The following is a 20,339-nucleotide window of genomic DNA, read 5'->3' on the forward strand; positions in this document are numbered from 1 at the left end:
GACACTATCACATGAGGAGTTATGTCCGATTAATTTTTTCAAATCTTATCAGGTTTTCACAATGAAATAAATCTCCCTGAGGCAGCTCCATGCCTCAGGGAGATTTCTGCACAGGCCCTGACTCTCCCTCCCCACCCTGCCTGCACAGGAAGCACTCAGCGCTTCTGGGTGGGCATCACACTGGGTGCGCCTTAATTGGCCTGCCCACGTAAAATGCCAGGGGGCAGCCGATTATGGACAGTGATCAGCTGCGCACCTGCCCACACCCGCTCCCGCCCAGCCTGCCCATCGGGGAGAAAATTCTTCCCCATGATTCACAGATGAATAAAGTGAAATCAATGGAATTTAAATTTGAAAAAACACCCATGCTACTTTTGTGCTCTCTATAAGCCTTATGTTCATGGCAATGGAATTGGACAGGAAGGTTTTCGCCATCAAGTAGAGCCTCCCTGTTTGACCAGGAATCTCTTTTATAGCCCACCCATAACTGCAGTATTTTCAGCTAATGGAAGGGTTCACCACTGAAAAGACAAACTGCCACACTTAGCTCTCGTGCACACTGCCAGCGCTTTGAATTTTTATTATAATTGTGTGGATAAAAGGAAAATGCAAGAAAGCAGAAATGACGCCCACTTCCGGTTCTGCCAACAGGAGGAACACGCCGTTGACAAAATTTCCCCCTCCATTATCTCTGGAGTCTACTTATCTACTTGCTGCCTTTGGGCTACATCATCGAAAAACGTAATGCCAGGTCCCACATGAACACTGATGGCACCCAGCTCAACCACTGGTGTCCTGTAGGATCAGTGTTGGGACCATTAAGCTTTACTTTTTTTTTAATGACCTCGGAACCAGTGTTTGAGGCATGATCTACAAATTTGCAGATGGATACTAAGATCTGTACGAGAGTTAGGATTGTAAACAATGCTTGTTTGCTTCAGGCGGATCTTGATGTGTTGCAAATTGTCTCATGACTGGCAAGTGATGTTAAACTTGAATAAGTGTAATGTTATGCATATGTACAGAACAAACACTCAACATTCATGCACCTTTTAGGGAAAGGCATTAAAGGTAGAGGAAGAAAGAGATCCCTGCATCCTAATACATCAATTTCTAAAGGTACATCAGCAAATGCCGTGAACTGATATTGAAGCAACATGTTTGAGACTAAACCTGACCTAATCCAGCAAACTTGATGTCATATTTAAACCCGAGATCAACTATTGACTGCATAGCTGTGCCAATACCAAGACCACCGATTTCCACCTCCATAACATCACACAATTCCAACCCTGCCACAGATCATCTGCTGCTGAAACCTTAATTTATATCTTTGTTACCTCTAGACTTGACTATTCCAACGTAGCCCAGGCTGGCTGCCCACAGTCTACCCTCCAAAAACTTGAGGTCATCCAAAATTCGGATGCCTGTGTCCTTACTCACAACAAAGCCCATTCACCCATCACCTCTGTTGTGTTTTTATAATGATATAAAGGCACCTATCGCTCATAAGGGATTTTGTAAACACATTGTGGGTTCATTTATTGAGACTAGACACATGGTATCATTTATGTAGAAACATAAAGCTTGATGATATCACAGCTGCAGAGCTGTCTGTATGTGCTCTGCTGAAAGCAAAAGTGAAACCAAACTGGATCACATGACACACTTCCTTTCTAGTGATGTCATGTTCCTATCGCTAAAATGCATATTACAACATCTCCCTTTATTTTTAAAGATATTTTCCCTCCTTCCAAAGAAGTATAACTATTTATAACACATGTTCATGTTTAGTTACTATTAAGTAAGTGTATAGAACAGATGAATCTATAAGTCTCTAAAGAGTAAAGGTAAACTGCTGGCACATTCAGATCTTGTAATGGTAACCTTGTCTGGAGGTGTCTTTTCTCATAGTTATCAATGGGATTGTCACTCTTGGATGTTGTTCCTGGTTTCATTTGGGATTTTGTCCTCAATGTAATAGGACTTCATGGCTGGAATGGATCTGATTTGTCCTCAGTTAGGTCTCAGTGTTGTGCCTTTGTGTGTAATGATGCCTTGGACCTTGGTTCTGAACAAATCTTTGTCAGCTGGTTGTCATGTACTTTCTATGGGATCCTGGATGCAAACTTGTTGTCCCAACTCTAACCTTGCACGTCTTTAAAAATGACTCCCTGAGAGATGTCTAGCTCTTCCAGGTAAGGCCAAGATGGTTTCAAGTGTTCGTGGACATGCTGAGTCAAATCAGGCCATCCTACAATGATGGTTTTCCACAGCTTCTGTAGTGTGGAGTCTTTTGCCATTTCTTCTTGTAGCTGCCAGCCTTTGCATCGGCAAATTGTACCAAATATGAATCAGATTGCGTTCTCAAGCAAGTGGAGTATTGCAGCTCCCTTGAAACTGCCAATTTTGTCAAAACATTCCGGAAATTTTGATGAACTGAGGAGACAGGAGTACTTTCTGATGTTGATCTGCCATATGATGCATGACTAATTCCATGGATTATGACTAGTGCAAGATCACAGCATACCGGTAGACTTTCAATCACTGGGCCTTTAGTCTCTACAATGCAGAACATCTATGGCACCCAGGTGGATTGATTGTATTTGCACTCCAGGAATATGAATCCTGTGCATAGAATTAGTGGACAGTTGTGGTTGAAAGCTGTGCAATAGTAGGTTTCACGATGTCCTTCTATGTCTGTGTCCTTCTATGGCCGTTAACATGACTCCAGGATGGTGTGTTGCCTCCCTGGTGCCAGCGTTCGGGAAGCCACTGAACAGCTGCAGGGCATCCTGAAGGGGAAAGGTGATAAGGCAGAGGTCATGGTACATGTTGGTACCAATGACATAGGTAGAAAGAGGGATGAGGTCTTGCATCAAGATTTCAGGGAGTTAGGCAGTAGACTGAAAGGCAGGACCTCTCGGGTTATAATCTCTGGATTTCTCCCAGTGCCACGTGCTAGCGAGCACAAAATTAGGAAAATAGCGCAGATGGATACATGGCTCATCTGTTGGTGCAGGATGGAGGGTTTTAGATTCCTGGATCACTGGGACCGTTTCTGGGGAAGGTGGGACCTGTACAAGCGGGACGGTCTACATCTGAACCAGAGCGGAACTAACGTCCTTGTGGGCGGGTTTGCTAGTGCTGTTGGGAGGCGTTTAAACTAATTCGGCATGGGGAGGGTACACAGAATGTTAGCAGAATAGGGACACATTAAAAATTAAAAATTACAGTAAAACAATCAAGTCAGAGGGAGTACAGCTGCATCAAGTTTCAGGGGAGTAAGGCAAGACTGGATGGCCTCTACCTTAATGCCAGGAGTATTACAGGAAAAACGGATGAGCTAAGGGTGAGGATTAACATGTGGAATTGGGATATAGTAGACATCACAGAGACGTGGTTGAGGGAGGGACAGGATTGGCAGCTCACCATTCCGGGATATAAAATCTTCAAGTGAGGCAGGGGAGGGGGTAAAAGAGGAGGAGGCATTGCATTATGAGTTAAGGAGTCAGTTACTGCAATAAGGAGAGATGATATCTTGGAGGGAGCATTGAATGAAGCTTTGTGGGTAGAGCTTAGGAATAAAAAAGGGACAGCCACATTGTTAGGTGTTTATTATAGGCTCCCAAATAGTCAGCGGGAAATTGAGGAGCAAATATGTGCACAATTTGCAGAGCTGTGTAAAAACATAACAATAGGGTAATTATATTAGGTGATTTCAACTTTCCCAACACTAATTGAGATAGATATAGTGTTAAGGGCTTGGATGGAGTGGATTTCTTGAAATGTGTACAGGAGAACTTTTTAGGTTAATATGTAGAGGGTCCAACAAGGGACGGCACAGTACTGGACCTAATTCTGGGGAATGAAGCCTGAGATGGTGGAGGGGGAGCATTTTAGTGATAGCGACCACAACATGGTACAGTTTAAGTTTGTTATGGACAAAGAAATAGACAAGTTGCAAAAAAACTGTTTTGGATTGGGGGAGAGCGGATTTTAGTAAAATAAAGACCAATGTAGACTGGGAACAGCTACTTGTGGGGAAACCTACAGAAAAGCAGTGGGGGGTGTTCAAAAAGGAAATGGGGAGGGTACAGGCTCAACATGTTCCCTCTAGGGTGATAGGAAGGAGTAACAAGCCTAGAGAACCATGGATGACCAGAGATATTCAGGATCCGATGAGAAGGAAATGAGAGGCTTTTAGTATGTACAAGGGGAGCAAATCAGCGGAGGCATTAGTGGAGTACAGAAAGTGCAGGGTGGAGCTTAAGAAAGCAATCAGGAGAGCAAAGAAGGGATATGAGAAAGCTCTGGCTGGTAAAAGTAGGGAAAATCCCAAGATATTCTATAAGTATATCAATGGGAAGAGGAAAACCAGGGAAAGAGTGGGACCCATTAGGGACCAAGGTGGCAATCTATGGGTGGAGCCAGAGGACATCGGTAGAGCGTTGAACGAATACTTCACCCAAGAGAATGAGGATGAAGGTACGGAACCTCTGCGAGGTTCTTGAGAAAATTGATATAGGGAGTGACAAGGTATTGGAGGTTTTGGCAGGCTTAAAAGTGAACAAATCTCCAGGTCCAGATGATTTGTGACTCAGACTACTGAGGAAGGCAAGGAAGGAGATCGCAGGGGCTCTGACCCAAATTTTTAATCCTCCCTGGCCATGGGGGAGGTGTCAGAGGGCTGGAGAACAGCTAATGTGGTTCCGCTATATCAGAAGAGTTGTAGAGATAAGCCAGGGAACTACAGTCTCATGTCAGTGGTAGGGAAACTATTGGAGAAAATTCTGAAGGAGAGAATCTATCTCCACTTAGAGAGGCAAGGTTTGATCAGGGATAGTCAACATGGCTTTGTCAGAGGGAGGTCACGCCTAACAAATTTGATTGAATTTTTTGAGGAGGTGACCAGGTGTGTAGAAGAGGGTAGTGCCGTTGATGTAGTTTATATGGATTTCAGCAAAGCTTTTGATAAGGTCCCACATGGGAGACTTATAAAGAAGGCAAATGCACATGGGATACAGAGTAATTTTATAAGGTGGGTTCAAAATTGGCTTAGTTGTAGGAGACAGAGGGTGATGACAGAAGGCTACTTTAGTGACTGGAAGCCCATGTCCAGTGTCATACCACAGGGATCTGTGCTGGGTCCCCTATTATTCGTCATTTATATAATACTGTGTGCAGTTTTGGTCGCCACATTATAGTAAGGATGTGATTGCATCTGTGTTGGGTCCCCGATTATTCGTCATGTATATAATACTATGTGCGGTTCTGGTCGCCACATTATAGGAAGGATGTGATTGCACTAGAGGGGATGCAGAGGAGATTCACCAGGATGTTGCCTGGGATGAAACATTTAAGTTATGAAGAGAGGTTGAATAGACTTGCGTTGTTTTTGTTGGAGCAGAGAAGACTGAGGGGTGACCTGCTTGAGGTGTACAAGATTATGAGGGCCATGGACAGCGTGGATATAAGTTCCTCACTCTTATTGACCCCTCAGTTACCCTCTATTTCTGGTATGTAATTTTTGTCTTCTATTCTGAAGACAGACACAAAATATTTGTTCAAACTCTCTGCCACTTGTTCACTCCCCATGATGATCTCTACTGGCCAGGATTTTCCCCTTGGCGATGTGGGGGTGGGGCCCGCTCACTGACGGGAAAATGACGCAGGATAATATCGGGAGGAAGCCCCGACGTCATTCCGGTCCCTTTAAATATTCACGAAGGCGGGCGGACAACATAATCAGCTGTCCGCCCGCCGACCTGTCAATGGCCAATTAAGGCCATTGACAGGCTAATTAACATTATTAAACACCCTGCCCATTCAAGCTTAAGGCTGACGGGCAGGCCAGGAGCCCCTGCGGGCTGCACATTATTAATGAAACTTCATCCACTGGCATGATGAAGTTTCATGTACGTTTTTTAAAAATTTAATAAATTTTGTGTGTTTATTATTAACATGTCCCATCTCGTGTGACATTGTCACCTGAGGGGGACATGTTAATAATTTTAATATTTCTCTATTTTGAGAGTTTACTTACCTTTCACTAAACTCCCTGAGACAGGACTTTGCCTCTTCGCGTACATGTGTGAAAGAGTGCACTTTGACAGATGGGGATTCCCTCCCCCCACCCCGCACAGGAAACGCATAGCGCTTCCCGTCGGGGATGCCGCTGGGCGGGCCTTAATTGGCGCGCACATTCAAAATGGCTGCGGGCCCCATTTCGGCAGCGGGGTTCAGCTGCCCACCCACCACCAAGCCGGTGAGGCCCGCCCGCCAGCCAAGGGTTAAATTCTGCCCACTGTCTCTGCTTCTAAGGAACCAACATTTACTTTAACTAATCTCCTTTTTATATTGTTGCAAAAGCTCTTACAATCTGTTTTATATTGTTGGCTAGTTTACTCATGTATTTTTTTTAACCTTTATCAATTTTTTGGCCTCGCATTGCTGGTTTCTAAAACTCCCCCAACTCCCACATTTACTACTGCTCTTTGCAGCCTTGTAAGCGTCTTCCTTTCAACTATTATCCTTAACTTCGCTAGTAAGTCCTTGTTTATTAATGGAACGTATTATTATTGCAAATTTTGAATTATTTATTTAAATTTTTCCCATTATCTATTGACTGCCATACCTTTTAATTTATTATCCCAATCAACCTTAGCCATCTCTTCCCTCATACCTATGGGCTGCATCTTCCAGTTGGTGAGTGGGGTGCAGGGTCCACTCGCCGACGCGTAAAATTACGCGGGGTGACGTAGGTCGGGCGTCCCAACACCACCCTGCGTCATTTACATTTTCAGGTCGGGGGGCACAGAGCCAAGTCAGCTGTGCGCCCGCCAACCTGTCAACCACCACTTAAGGCCATTAATAAAGTAATTGAGGTAATCAATGGACCTGCCGGTCCAACCTTAAGGTTGGCAGGTAGGCCTGGAGCACAGGCAGGCTTCTGAAAATACATGAAACCTCACCTATGGGCGGGATGAGGTTTGATGAGGGTATTAAAATTTGTCTGAAATGTATCAATAAAAGAAACTGACATGTCCCAGTTCATGTGACAGTGGCACATGAGGGGACATTTCAGTAATTTTTTTTCTGATCTTCATTCAACCTTTCAAACCTGAGCCGTTCTCCCTGAGGCAGCACTTAGCCTTAGGGAGATCTGTGCGCTCTTTCGTGCGCATGCACGAAAGAGCGCACTTCAGGTTCAGGGGATCGCCCCGTCTGCACAGGGAGCATATAGCGCTTCCTGGTGGACGTCACGCTGGGCAAGCCTTTATTGACCTGCCCACGTAAAATGGCGGCACGCCCCAACCGGGGGTGCCAACCGGGAACCCACCCACTCGCGCCCGCTCCCGCACAACCCCCGCAACGGGGGGAAGATCCTGCCCTATGAAATCGGCTTTGTTTACATTTATGATTCTTGTTTTAGAGTCAAGTATGTCACTCTCAAGATTAATATGGGCCTGAATTTTCAGCTCGGTGGGCAGGCGCGATCTGGAAATGGACTACCAACCGCGATTGACCCCCGAGCCCGATTTCACGCTGGCTGGCTAATTAACAGCCAGCCAGCATGAAGCGCGCACTGATATGACTTGGGGTCGGGGGTGGGAGGGGAAGGTGGGCGCTGAAGTCAGCACAGGCACAGAGGAGCACTCACAGAAAGCTCTCTGAAGGCAAGAGCTGCCTCAGGGAGCTGAAGAATTTAAATGCAAAAATAAACATTTTAAAAACTGGGAAAAAATGCCCACGCATCAGAATCAGTCACCAGAACATGTACCATATGAAAATTCTGTGCAAACATTTTTTTTTTTAAATTAATATCGGAAACCTCATCCCACCCTTTGATGAGGTTTCCTGAAAAATGCAAAGGCCACTTGGCCAATTTGCCCACCCACCAACCACGTTGGACGGACAGCGAAAAATCCCAGTTAGTTGCGCCATTAATGGGCTTAATAGCTCTCTTAATTGTCGGCGGGTATGCTTCCGAGTTTAGCGGATGCCTGCCAACCAAAATATCATGCGAGTGCACGAGATGTCAGGACGCTCGCCCGACATCATCGTGTGCAATTTTACACTTGAACTTGTCGAGCGAGGGCCCGCACACCAGGTGAAAAATTCTGCCCATGAAATTCAATTATATTATGATCACTTTTTCCCTCAGAGGATCTTTTGTGAGATTACTAATTAAACCTGTCTCATTATATAATACTAGATCTAAAATAGCTTTATCCCTAGTTGAATCCGCAACACATTGTTCTCGGAAACTGTCATGAAAGCATTCTACAAACTCATCTTCTATACCCCCTTTGTCCAGTCTATATGAAGATTGAAGTCGCCCATGATTATTACATTGCCTTTTTTTAATTTATTCTTTTCATGGGATGTGGATGTTACTGGCAAGGCCAGCATTTGTTGCCCATCCCCAATTTCCTTTGAACTGAATGGCTGGTTAAGCCATTTTAGAAGGCAGTTAAGAGTCAAACACATTACTGTGGGCCCAGAGTCACATGTAGGCCAGACCAGGTAAGGAAGGCAGATTTCCTTCCCTGAAGGACATTAGTGAACCAGATGGGGTTCTACAACAATTGACGATAGTTCAATGGTCACCATTCCTGAGACAAGCTTTCAATTCTGTTTTATTTTATTAATTGACTTCAAATTCCACCACTGCCATGGTGGGATTTGAACCCATATCCCCAGAACATTAGCCTAGGCCTCTGGTCCAGTGACATTACCACTACCCCATCATTTTCCCCATGCCTTTGTCACAAGCTCCAATTATTTCTTGCTTAACAGTGAAACTACTTTGAAGGGGCCTATAATTACTCCCACTAATATTTTCTGTCCCTTGTTATTCCTAATCCCCATCCATGCTGAATCTACCTTCCTGAACTTCTGAGCCAAAATCCTTTCCTATTACTGTCCTTAGGTATTCCTTTATTATCAGAGCTATTCCTCTTTCTTTTTCATTCTGCCTATCAGGACAAAGGTACCACCTCCAAGAGCTACTAGCTTACCAGAGGCTGGCCATTCTTCAGATCCAGCAGTGGTGGCCATCACTGGTATTGCAGGAGGCTTGGGATGAAGAAAAGCAATGGAGACCCTCAGGCAGAGGTAAGTGAAGCAGCCAAGCTGGAGCCAGTCAGGCAGGCCCTGGCAAGGGGGCCTTTCCAAAAGGGGCAGATCTTGCCGCCAGTGGGACCTGCCATTGGCCACAGGATTACTGAACAGAAGTGACACCCACCAGCCCATAAGCAGGCTGCCAGGGCATACCTGGTGACCTCCCCACCACCCTCTCCCCTTAAGTGGCCACTTAATGACCTCACATGGACCAAGACAGGAAAGCTGACTTTCACATTCGCCACCCCTTACTTAATCAGGTAAGGTTGGAAAGGCAACGGACTCTCCACCACACACTTTTCTAACCAATTAAATGCCCCCACTGCTTCCCAGCCCACTCCAAGGAGGGTTGTGGGGGTATTAAATTCCACACATGAGGATTTATTTCCCAGTGACATACATTTGGCTGGCATTAATAATAATATACAAACGTTTGCATTTCTCATCCATTACATTCTGCTCAATTCAAGATCACACTTGTGCAGAAACAACAGATGTTGATTCAATTATAGTATAGGCTTATTCTGTCAAATATACTGTTCTACTGAAAACCCAGTCCAAAATGTTAATCTATCTTTATTCTTTCAGTTGCCAGTTGACTTGCCATACATTTCCACCATTTTCTATTTTTAAATCTGTCAACAGCATTGCTGTCAAGCTCAAAGGTTTCATCCTGACTTGAGCTTTAAAGCCCATGGGACTTTAGCAATACTTCTGTAAAAAAAATACAAGACCGGTTTATTCTTTTCTGTGAAAGGACTAATTCTCTTGAGTGCATTTTAAAGGGAAATTTGTTTAGTAGAAACAGCATTGGGTATATTTGAAAATAAAATAACCCTATATCTCGTTGGCTAAAATCAAGGGGGAAAAAACTATGCAGTATTAAGTTAATTGTTTACCTCTACAAATGGTAAAATTATATTTTCATTAAACATACAAACCTATGACTGTCTGCTAATATTAACAGATTATCATTTGGTGGACATACATGGTGATGGATTTAAAACAATAAAAGAATGAATGACATCAGGCTATGTATTTCACAGAAGTCAGCAGTCCGTCACCACCTGATAGGTCATAACCGAGGAGTATCTCATTGTCTATTCTGTTTATACTTTGCTTGGTTTCAGTTTTAGGTGACCATGCAGAAAAAAAATGCTAGTGCAATTCTTGCAAGTTTGCATGATGCCCATCAGTAACAGACAGAAATTATTACTGGAAAGAGATATAATGCCTAGAAATCTATTGTGCCCCAATTTTACAAGGATAAAGCAGCATCTAAGCATCCAATATGGTGGGGGGGGGGGGGCGCTGGTGGTGTTAAAACAATGGGTTTTAACAAGAGGCTTTGTTAGCTGAATAACTTGACCTGAAACCACCCTGTCACATGAATGAGACTTAAGCTGTTTGAATTGCTTTAATTATACATCTTTTGGATTCCATCTTCAGTCTGCTATTTAACATCTGATAGACAGGCCATACAGAAGCAAGCCCTGGCCAGGTTGGACAACTGGCCCTCATCTAATCTGACTCTGCTGGGAAGATTTTGTACTTTCGCTTACAGAACTGATTCAATCTTTGCATGACTACTTCATCTTGGGACATCAAAACCATCGGAAAAGCACCACCAGTCTTCAGCCAGCCAAACTCTGTGAAGGAATTCCTCATTGGACTTTGATTCTGGACCCTGGACTCACATGAAACTATAATTTTTATTTTTATCGTAGTCACTGCCCTGAGCCCCTTTCTTAGGGTGTGTGTGTGTATAAAATAAATCAACCCTCTTATTTTACCCTTTCTTGGCTTCACTGTGGGGTTATTAAAAATCAAAAACACCTTTCTATTTATGGATAGGTAGTGAGTGAAGAAATCAGAGCTGTTCTAAATTAAATCTCCACCTGTCCGTAACATATGGATGCAAGAGATTGATCTCAGAGACTGCAAACTAGTGTGATATTCTTCAGCCAACCTACTTTTTAAGTAAGCCATAGTACACTGAGGGGTTGGAAAATTTATAGAACCCTTCAAGCTGTATGCCTGATATGGAATGTATATTGTGAATATCAAGCGTATTGAAATTGTATTGAGGCACCCAAGAGTGAAACAATACTGTATGGAGACAAGTTGAATCTTTATGCATTTTCTGTAATTCTCAAGTTGAAATGTTTTGTAATGTACTTTTATAAATTTTATGAATAAATTATATTTTGGGAAAATAAACTACTTTACAAGTAAGTAAGTAGACCATGTTTTCTGGGTGTCAGTTTGGCTCAGTATTAGTGCTCTCTCCTCTCTGTCAGAGGGTTGTGAGTTCATAGTTCCACTCCAGAGACCAGGCTGACACTCCTGTGCAGTACCGATGATGTGCTGCACTGTCAAAGGCACTATCTTCTAGATAACATGTTAAACCAAGACATCAGCTGCTCTCTCAGGTGAACTTCAGTAAGACTTTTGACAAGGTCCTGCATGGGAGACTGGTCAAGAAGGTAAGAGCCCATGGGATCCAGGGCAATTTGGCAAATTGGATCCAAAATTGGCTCAGTGGCAGGAGGCAGAGGGTGATGGTTGAAGGTTGTTTTTGTGATTGGAAGCCTGGAACAAGTGGTGAACCACAAGGATCGGTGCTGGGACCCTTGCTGTTTGATTTAGACGTGGATATAGGAGGTATGATCAGTAAGTTCGCAGATGGCATGAAAATTGGTGGTGTCATAAATAGTGAGGAGGAAAGCCTTAGATTACAGAACAATATAGATGGGCAGAGCAATGGCAAATGGAATTTAATCCTGAGAAGTGTGAGGTGATGCATTTTGGAAGGATTAATACTGCAAGGGAATACACAATGAATGGTAGCACCCTAGGAAGTACAGAGGATCAGAGGGACCTTGATGTACATGCCCATAGATCCCCGAAGGCAGCAGCACAGGTAGATAAGGTGGTTAAAAGGGCATATGGGATACTTGCCTTTATTAGCCAAGGCATAGAATATAAGAGCAGGGAGGTTATGTTGGAGCTGTATAAAATGCTAGTTAGGCCACAGCTGGAGTACTGTGTGCAGTTCTGGTCGCCACACTATAGGAAGGATATGATTGCACTGGAGAGGGTGCAGATGAGGTTCACCAGGATGTTGTCTGGGCTGGAGCATTTCAGCTATGAAGGGAGACTGGATAGGCTAGGGTTGTTTTCCTTAGAGCAGGGAATGCTGAGGGGGGCTCTGATAGAGGTACACAAAATTATGAGGGGCATAGATACGGTAGATAAGAAGAAACTTTTTCCCTTAGTAGAGATGTTAATAACCAGCGGGCATAGGTTTAAGGTTTAGAGGGGATTTGAGGAAAAATTATTTTCACCCAGAGGGTGGTTAGAATCTGGAACATACTGCCTTGGGGGTGATAGAGGCAGGAACCCTCACAACTTTTGAGAAGTATTTAGGTGAGTACTTGAAATGCCATAACATACAGGGCTATAGGCCAAGTGCTGGAAAATAGGTGCTTGATGGCCAGCACAGACATGATGGGCTGAAGGGCCTGTTTCTGTGCTGTACAGCTCTATGACTATGGTGCTATAAAAGATTCCCTAGGTTGTTTTTGAGGACTTTCTGGCATAAACTGGCTGCCACCTACCCTACATTACAACATTGACTGCACTTCAAAATACCTCATTGGCTAAAGTGCTGTAGCATATCTTGAGGTCACGAAAGCCACTTTAAAAATGCAAGCCTTTCTTTTTCTTTTGGATCACATGACTCTAAAGTCACAGGCAACCTTATTAGCTTCTAATACTACTATTTCATGGTACACTTGGCACATCCTCACTAACATGATCTAGTTCTCTCCAGGTGAAAATATGTCTCCCTCCTCAATTGTATTTTAATTGAGGAGGTTTTGTAGGCTTAGTTCATTAGAGTTATGAGCTCTCTTTAATTTCATTCCTCTGTGTTACCCCCTGTCCTTTTTCTGGTTCCTTCAGTGAGATGCTCCCGCAGTAGGTGTTCTTGAAAAGTGACCAAAAACACTCATGAGACATTCAGAAAAGGAACCTGACAATGAACTGAGTGAACCAAACACTTTGTTAGTTACCTGCTGCTCTTCCAATCCGTTGCTTCAATATTCAGTTAGAACTGGCTCCTAAAAGATTGCCTTCTTATTTCCAACCAGCTCAACATAGTACTTCCATTTGACAAAATACTTGTGGTAATAAGGCCTTCGACACATACGCAAATGAGCTGATCCACAAAATCGCTCTTCCAATCACTGGTGGGTGCAACACGTGTCTCATTAGTCCAAATGTGGTATAACTCACTCAGTAGAATTTCAGAGTCAGCATTCTGAAATTCATCAAACAGCCTGTTTGGCCCATTGCACTGTGCCAACTCTCTGAAACAGCTGTCTGCTTATTCACATATATCCTTTTAAATTTCTCTTCTTCAAACACTCAGCCATTTCCCTTCTACTATACTGCTTCCACTGCTGTTTCTGGTGAGATATACCCCTGTACAACCTCTCCCTTCATTGTTTTGCTATGATCTATTTCAAAGCTATACCCTCAAGTTACTGACTCAGTAGCCAGGAAAATATCAAAATCCTTCATGATTTTTGAAGAAGTCTCTCAGAATCCCTATTAATTTTCTCTGTTCTAATGAGAAAGGTCTCAGTTTCCCATCATAACGAAAAGAAAATAAGGAAGACTTGCATTTATATGGCACTTTTCACAACTCCAGGACATCTCAAAACACCTTACAGCCAATGAAGTACTTTTGAAGTGTAGTCACTGTTGCAATGTAGGAAATGCAACATCAATTTACACAAGGTCCCACAAACAGCAATATGATAATGATGAGGTAATCTGTTTTTGGTAATGGCCAATATTGATCTTTCCACGAACAAGACATCAGGGAGGACTCCCCTGCTCTTCTTCAAAATAGTGCCATGGGATTTTTACATCCACCTTAGAGAGCATATAGGGCTAAGGTTTGACATCTCATCAGAAAGACATCGGGCGGAATCATTCCAAAGTTGCACTAAGTGCAGTAGCGGTAGGGAAAAAGAACGTTTTACCCGCCAGCCGCAATGTCGGCTTTTCACACCGTATCATTCCAATTCCACCTCATTAATCATGTATTCCCAACAAACATGCTGGATGGCTGGCAGGGCTTCCTCTTATTCACCTACCCCGCCATCACCTCAGGCCTTCAGTAAACCGGGTGCCATATTTAAAGGCCGCCCCTTCACAGAGCTAGCACTCTTCAAGGGATAGGAAGCTGCTGCAAAGTCATGGCTGCCAAAGTGAGGAAACATGCTGCCCTCAAATTTAGTGACACCTCCCTCAAGCACCTACTGGATGCAGTGGAAGCCTACCACGAAGTCCTCGACCACTGCTCTGGGCGAAGGCCAGCAAGCAAGATCAGCATGGGAGGCAGTGGCAGCAGTGGTCAGCGCCAACGCCCTGCAAAAGAGGGCAGCTACAAAGTGCTAAAAGAGAATGAATGGTCTCATCTGTTACACCAGTATAAGCACTCTTCTCATCACTCTCAACTCACACTTACAAACCCATCACACATCCACAGGGATTTCACACCACTAACTCTCTCACATACCCTCACATCTCCATCAGGCACATATTCTCTTGAGCTTGTGTCTTCATTCTGTCCATGGCTCTGCACCTCTTGCTCACACCCTCTCCTTCTATTTCATGCAGGATAAGCTGGCTGACAACACCAGGGAGAGGTCCCAGACTGGTGGGTGGAGAGACCCACATTAGGCCCCTCACTTACTTTGAGAAACATGCGAGGACCTGGACCATACCTGCAGCAATGGTGAGGTCAGTGGCGAACACCCACGTGAAGATCCTGCACCACATTATCCCTCTCTCATCGCAACCTGAGTGCTCTCTCTCCTGTTTTTGACTCTGCTGCCATGCACTAATTATCTCTGCTTTGGTTCACAGGGAGCTCCGCCAAGCGATCGACACCCTCAGCCATCCAGTCCCTCAACTCCATCTAGGTCCTCACCTCCAGGTGTCCTCCTCCATTGAAGTGCTGGAAATAAGCAGCCTAGAAGATCCATCACAGCGCTTACCTACACCCTCCACCAGCCCAGAAACACACCTTGGATTCACAATCTGGTGGTCACCGCATGGACACGTGTCCACAGCAGCAGGTGACAAGTTCAGCCGAGCCCCCAGGCATTCGGAGAACTGCTGGGGAAGAGGCATCAGAGAGGTCCAAGTCAAATGACGAGCCTTTGGAATCGGCCTTTCAACTCATCCTGGACAGTCAGCAGAAGGTGGGGAAACATCACACAGAGCTGTTGGAAGCTCTCAGCAGAGTAGCATGTGAGTCAGAGGAGTGCGTCTGCATGCACTCTGATGAAGTGGTGCCCACATGTGCGTGCACAGAGGTCCCCATGGGAAGGGTGGCGGACGCCATGGAAATCCTGGTCCAGCAGAATGCAGAGATGCCAGCACTGACAATGTGAGGGGGAAACAGGGCACTGCGACGCCCCTCCGGGTACTCCTTCCCCACAAGGAGTCAGGCTGGGGCCCTTGGAGCAGAAACTGGACACCCCTGGGTCATCCACTCAGGAATCTCAGAGGCTGTCCTCTCCCTGCAAGTTCCTTTTGCCTGTGACTCCCTAAACCTAGTCCTCTGTCACCGCAGAGGGAGCAGCTGGCTCATAGGAGGGCAGCCAAAGCGAGCTGGGGCTCTCAAAGCCTCAGCTTTGAGAGGACCCACACTGAAGTCATCAGAGGCAACAGGGCCAACTATTGCACAGGCTGTCTTCACCCCTGCTATGGATGCCAAGGCAGCACCTAGAAGTATTAGGCCTGGAAAAGTTAAGAAATTCTGATCACAAGTGGTTGCACAGGTGAAGTCATTTTTTCACTTTATAATCTGAAAACCTATTCACTTTCACTGAATAATGTGTAATGGTGTCTTTCAGCTTCATTGACAGGCTACGCGAGTTCTCCCCTGCATTCCACTACCGTTCCCCCCGTACTAACAGTGCAGCTGCACGTAGTCAGCCCACGAGTGATTCTGGAGGGAGATGTGTGTGTGTGTGTCTGTGTGCGTGTGGCAGGGCCTTTCGGAGCCTCGTGCAAGCACTCTACCATACACACAGATCCTTCCTCTATCACACTCATCTCACTGTCCTGAGCATTTTGAATGCTGCCTGCTGGGGGTTTCTTTCAGTTGTCCATCTGAGCTGAGCTGCATCTCCACTCACCCACTGATTACACTCCATCAACACCTGTTCCCGCCCAACACGAGTCTCCTTTCACTTCCAGGTTTAGAAGCACGTTGCTGGTAAAATTTGTCTTTAGCTTCTTTCCCCTCCCCCAGTCACCCATGTCCTTTCCCCCATCACTATTGACCCCACCCTGGCATCACCTTCCACCTCCCCACCATCACCTACCTGTCTTTGGGGATGTCCAAGTGAACTTGCATGTTCCCTACCTTCCTGAGAATCCCACCCCATTCACCCCAAGGGTCCCTAGCTGCCTCCAAGTTCCCCACCAACTACCCTCGCCATCCCTTCTACTAATGCCGTCACACCGTCACCATCCCCTTCTCTCATTCTCACCATTTTCTCATACTCATCCTTGGAGAGGCGATGGCATAGTGGTATTGTCGCTGAGCTAATAATCCAGAGACCCAGGGTAATGCTCTGGGGGCCTGCATTTGAATCCCGGGTGGTGGATGGTGGAATTTGAATTCAATAAAAAGCTGGAATTAGAAGTCTAATGATGACCATGAAACCGTGGTTGATTGTTCATTGGTTCACTAATACCCTTTAGGAAAGGGAATCTGCCGTTGTTACCTGGTCTGGCATACATGTAACTCCAGGCCCCACAGCAAAGTGGTTGACTCTTAAATGCAAGCCACTCACTCGGTTGTGTCAAACCACTACAAAGCCACAAAAAAGGAATGAAACCGGACAGACCACCTGGCATTGACCTAGGCACAGGAAACGACAATAGCAAACCCAATCCTACAAAGCCCTCCTTGCTAACAACTGGGGGCGTGTGCCAAAATTGGGAGAGCTGTCTCACAGCCTAGTCGAGCAACAGCCTGATCTAGTCATCCTCACGGAATCAGACCTTATAGATACTGTCCTGGACAGCACCATCACCATCCCTAGGTATGGTGATTCCATCCCTCCGCAGGACAGACCCAGTAGAGGTGGTGGCACAGTGGTATACAGTTGGGAGGGAGTTGCCCTGGGAGTCCTCAACATCGACTCAGAACCCTATGAAAGCATCAGGTCAAACATGGGCAAGCAAACCTCCCTTAGCTGAAGATTCAGTGCTCCTCCATGTTGAACAACACTTGCAAGGGTGCAGAATGTACTCTAGGTGGGGGAACTTCAATGTCCACCACCAAGAGTGGCTCGGTAGCATCAAAACTGACCGAGCTGGCTGAGTCCTAAATGACATAGCTGCAAGACTGGGTCTGCAGCAGATGGTGAGCCATATAAACACTGTGGCCACAAGAACAGGTCAGAGGCTAGGAATCGTACTATGAGTAACTCACCCCCTGACTCCCCAAAGCCTGTCCACCATCTACAAAGTACAAGTCAGGAGTGTGATGAAATACTCCTCACTTGCTTGGATGAGTGCAGTTCCCACAACACTCAAGAAGCTTGACACCATCCAGGAGAAAGCAGCCCGCTTGATTGGCACCAGATCCACAAACATTCACTCCCTCCATCACCAATACACAGTAGCAGCAGTGTGTACCATCTACAAGATTCACTGCAGGAATTCACCAAGACTCCTTCGACATCACCTTCCAAACTCATGACCACTACCATTTAGAAGGACAAGGGCAGCAGATAGGTGGGAACACCACCACCTGGAAGTTCCCCTCCAAGTCACTCACCATCCTGACTTGGAAATACATTGCCGTTCCTTCACTGTCGCTGGATCAAAATCCTGAATCTTTCTAACAGCGCTGTAGGCACACCACATGGACTGCAGCGGTTCAAGAAGGCAGCTCATCACCACCTTCTCAAAGGCAACTAGGGATAGGCAATAAATGCTGGCCCAGCCAGCAAAGCCCACATCCTGTGGACGAATAAAAAAAAACCACATCCATCCTCATTTCACGCCCTAGGAGCCAGTCATCGACTCCACAGACCCCTCCCATGCATGTTCACCTGGACATCCCCCCCATCTTACTGCTTCCTCCACCTTTACCCCTTCCCCCACTCACTCTTTCCTCCACCCTTACTTCTTCCTCCCTCCGGATTCCTTCCTCCCCCCGGGACTCCTTTCTACTCCCAGGACTCTTTCCTCCTCCCAGATATCCTTTCTCCCCTCAGGACTCCTTTCTACCCCTAGGACTCCTTTCTTCCCCCAGGACTCCTTTCCCCCCTCAGAACTCCTTTCTCCATGAGAAATCCTTCCCCCCACCCCCTGAACTCCTTCCTCCCTCCAAAGTCCTGCATCCTTCCGAACTCCTTCCTCCACCTGAAGTCCTGCCCTCTCCAAACTTCTTTCTCCACCCAAAGCCCTGCCCCCCTCCGAACTCCTTTCCCCACCCAAAATCCTTCCCCTTGCCAAACTCCTTCTTCCCAAACTCCTTCCCTTACACCTTCCTCGCCCCTTATACCTACATCTTCAGTTGCCGTATTCTCCCTCATTACACCCTCCCCCCTGTACTCCCTCCCCACTCCCAACCTCATCCCCACCCCCCGACAACATTGTTTCCCCCCTCCCAACTTCACCCCCCCACTGACACAACTTCCTCTCCCAGTCCAACCTACACCTTCCTCTCCACCTCCTCGACAATCAACTGTTACAGACCATGGCCAAGACAATGATGTCCCGATGCAGACCCTCAACTCTGAACTTCCATGAGATGCTTTGCGGTGGAGCCATGTCCATGAGAATCCACCCAGGATGCGATGCATGTTTCTCCAGGGTCCTGTTGCTGTAGGGCCCCAGCATTTAATAAGTTTAATAAGCTAACCGCCGCTTGCAAGTGGATAACCATTCCAGCCCTGAAATGGCCAACAGTAAAATGGTTTGGGTGCAGAATGGTGCCTGCAAACTGGCATGTGACCAGAGGCAAGAAATTAAATGTCAACCTATCTCCATCAAGGTGAAGATCCTGCTCTGTGTCAACTTAAATAGTAAGTCAAACCAGGGAAATACAGATAAAACAGATCAATGGAAGGAACCACTATGAAGGAAGTACATCTCTGTTTTGTTCTGATTTTGCAGCACTTTAAACTGCTGTTAGGTTTCTTGGCTGAATGTGAAGAGTGTATTTCAATACATTAATTTGTGGAATGTAGAAATCGAAACAAGATCATCAGCCATGATCTTATTGAATGGCGGAGCAGGCTTGAGAGGTCTACTTCTGTTCCTATCTCTTATATTCTTATGCATTTCAAAACATTAATTTGTGGTCATGTTTATGTATAGAAATGCAAAGGGAGCACATGTCCTGCAACCCATGCCTCCCTCTGCCACCACTCAACCTAAGATGCACACTTTTATTATGTGAGATGGGAGCACAGTGGTAATGTTACTGGCCTAGTAACCAGAGGATCAGAATAATGCTCTGGCAACATGGGGCAGGATTTTATAGGTCACATGGTCCCTGCCCCCCAGCTGAAAAGTCATGCAATTCCACCATGCCAAGGAGCCCAGTTATGTCTAGGGTCAGGTGTCTCAGCATGAGGGGTGAAGGGGGTGGGGTGGGGTGGGTTAATGAGGCCCGCCGGAGGGTTAAAGGGTAGGGGAATGATCTTCAGGGGAGGGAGGGTGCTTTTGATGGGCCCAGGGGGTCTGCAAAGGAAATCCTCCAGTTTAAACCCACACCAGTCCACCCAGCGAAAGCTGCCATACTTCCCATATGGCGTTGGCCTCCCCATGCCATGGATAAATTACTGACAAAATAGCCTGGCAAGACATTCAGTTGTAGGTGGCTCATCATCACTTGCTCAAGGGCAATTAAGGATGGGTAATAAATATTGTCTTTGCCAGCCATGCACAAATCCCAGGAACAAATAAAAGCTATAATATGAGAAATGGATATAAAATGGATCATGTGGTTAAAAATTTGAAAGGTAAATATTTTACAGAGTAATTCCATTGGGTTCCATAGATAGCAATGTCACTCAAAATTCAAACTCCTTTCCAGGAATTGAGCACATATTCCAGGGTGATATTAGCGTTGCACTGATGGCTGTGTTTCCTTTAGTTAA

At 45.6% G+C, this 20,339-nt stretch overlaps 2 protein-coding genes across 3 annotated transcripts in view; one reads left to right on the forward strand and one right to left on the reverse strand.

Annotated features, from left to right (window-relative positions):
• slc39a10 (solute carrier family 39 member 10) overlaps positions 1-11,300 on the forward strand; it is a 119,234-nt gene extending 107,934 nt beyond the window's left edge. The window contains exons 9-10 of one of the 2 annotated variants that reach the window (XM_041200174.1): positions 8,989-9,120; positions 10,576-11,300. In XM_041200174.1, coding sequence (XP_041056108.1) covers positions 8,989-9,120; positions 10,576-10,712 — 269 coding nt within the window. In that variant the 3' untranslated portion in view covers positions 10,713-11,300. The remainder of the gene's footprint in view (positions 1-8,988; positions 9,121-10,575) is intronic. The other variant, XM_041200175.1, reaches the window with a different exon arrangement.
• dnah7 (dynein, axonemal, heavy chain 7) overlaps positions 1-20,339 on the reverse strand; it is a 616,407-nt gene that overhangs the window by 5,017 nt on the left and 591,051 nt on the right. The gene's annotated exons all lie outside the window — the stretch shown is intronic.

Source organism: Carcharodon carcharias, chromosome 12 (assembly GCF_017639515.1).
Source record: "Carcharodon carcharias isolate sCarCar2 chromosome 12, sCarCar2.pri, whole genome shotgun sequence".
In the NCBI taxonomy this organism is placed as follows: domain Eukaryota; kingdom Metazoa; phylum Chordata; class Chondrichthyes; order Lamniformes; family Lamnidae; genus Carcharodon; species Carcharodon carcharias.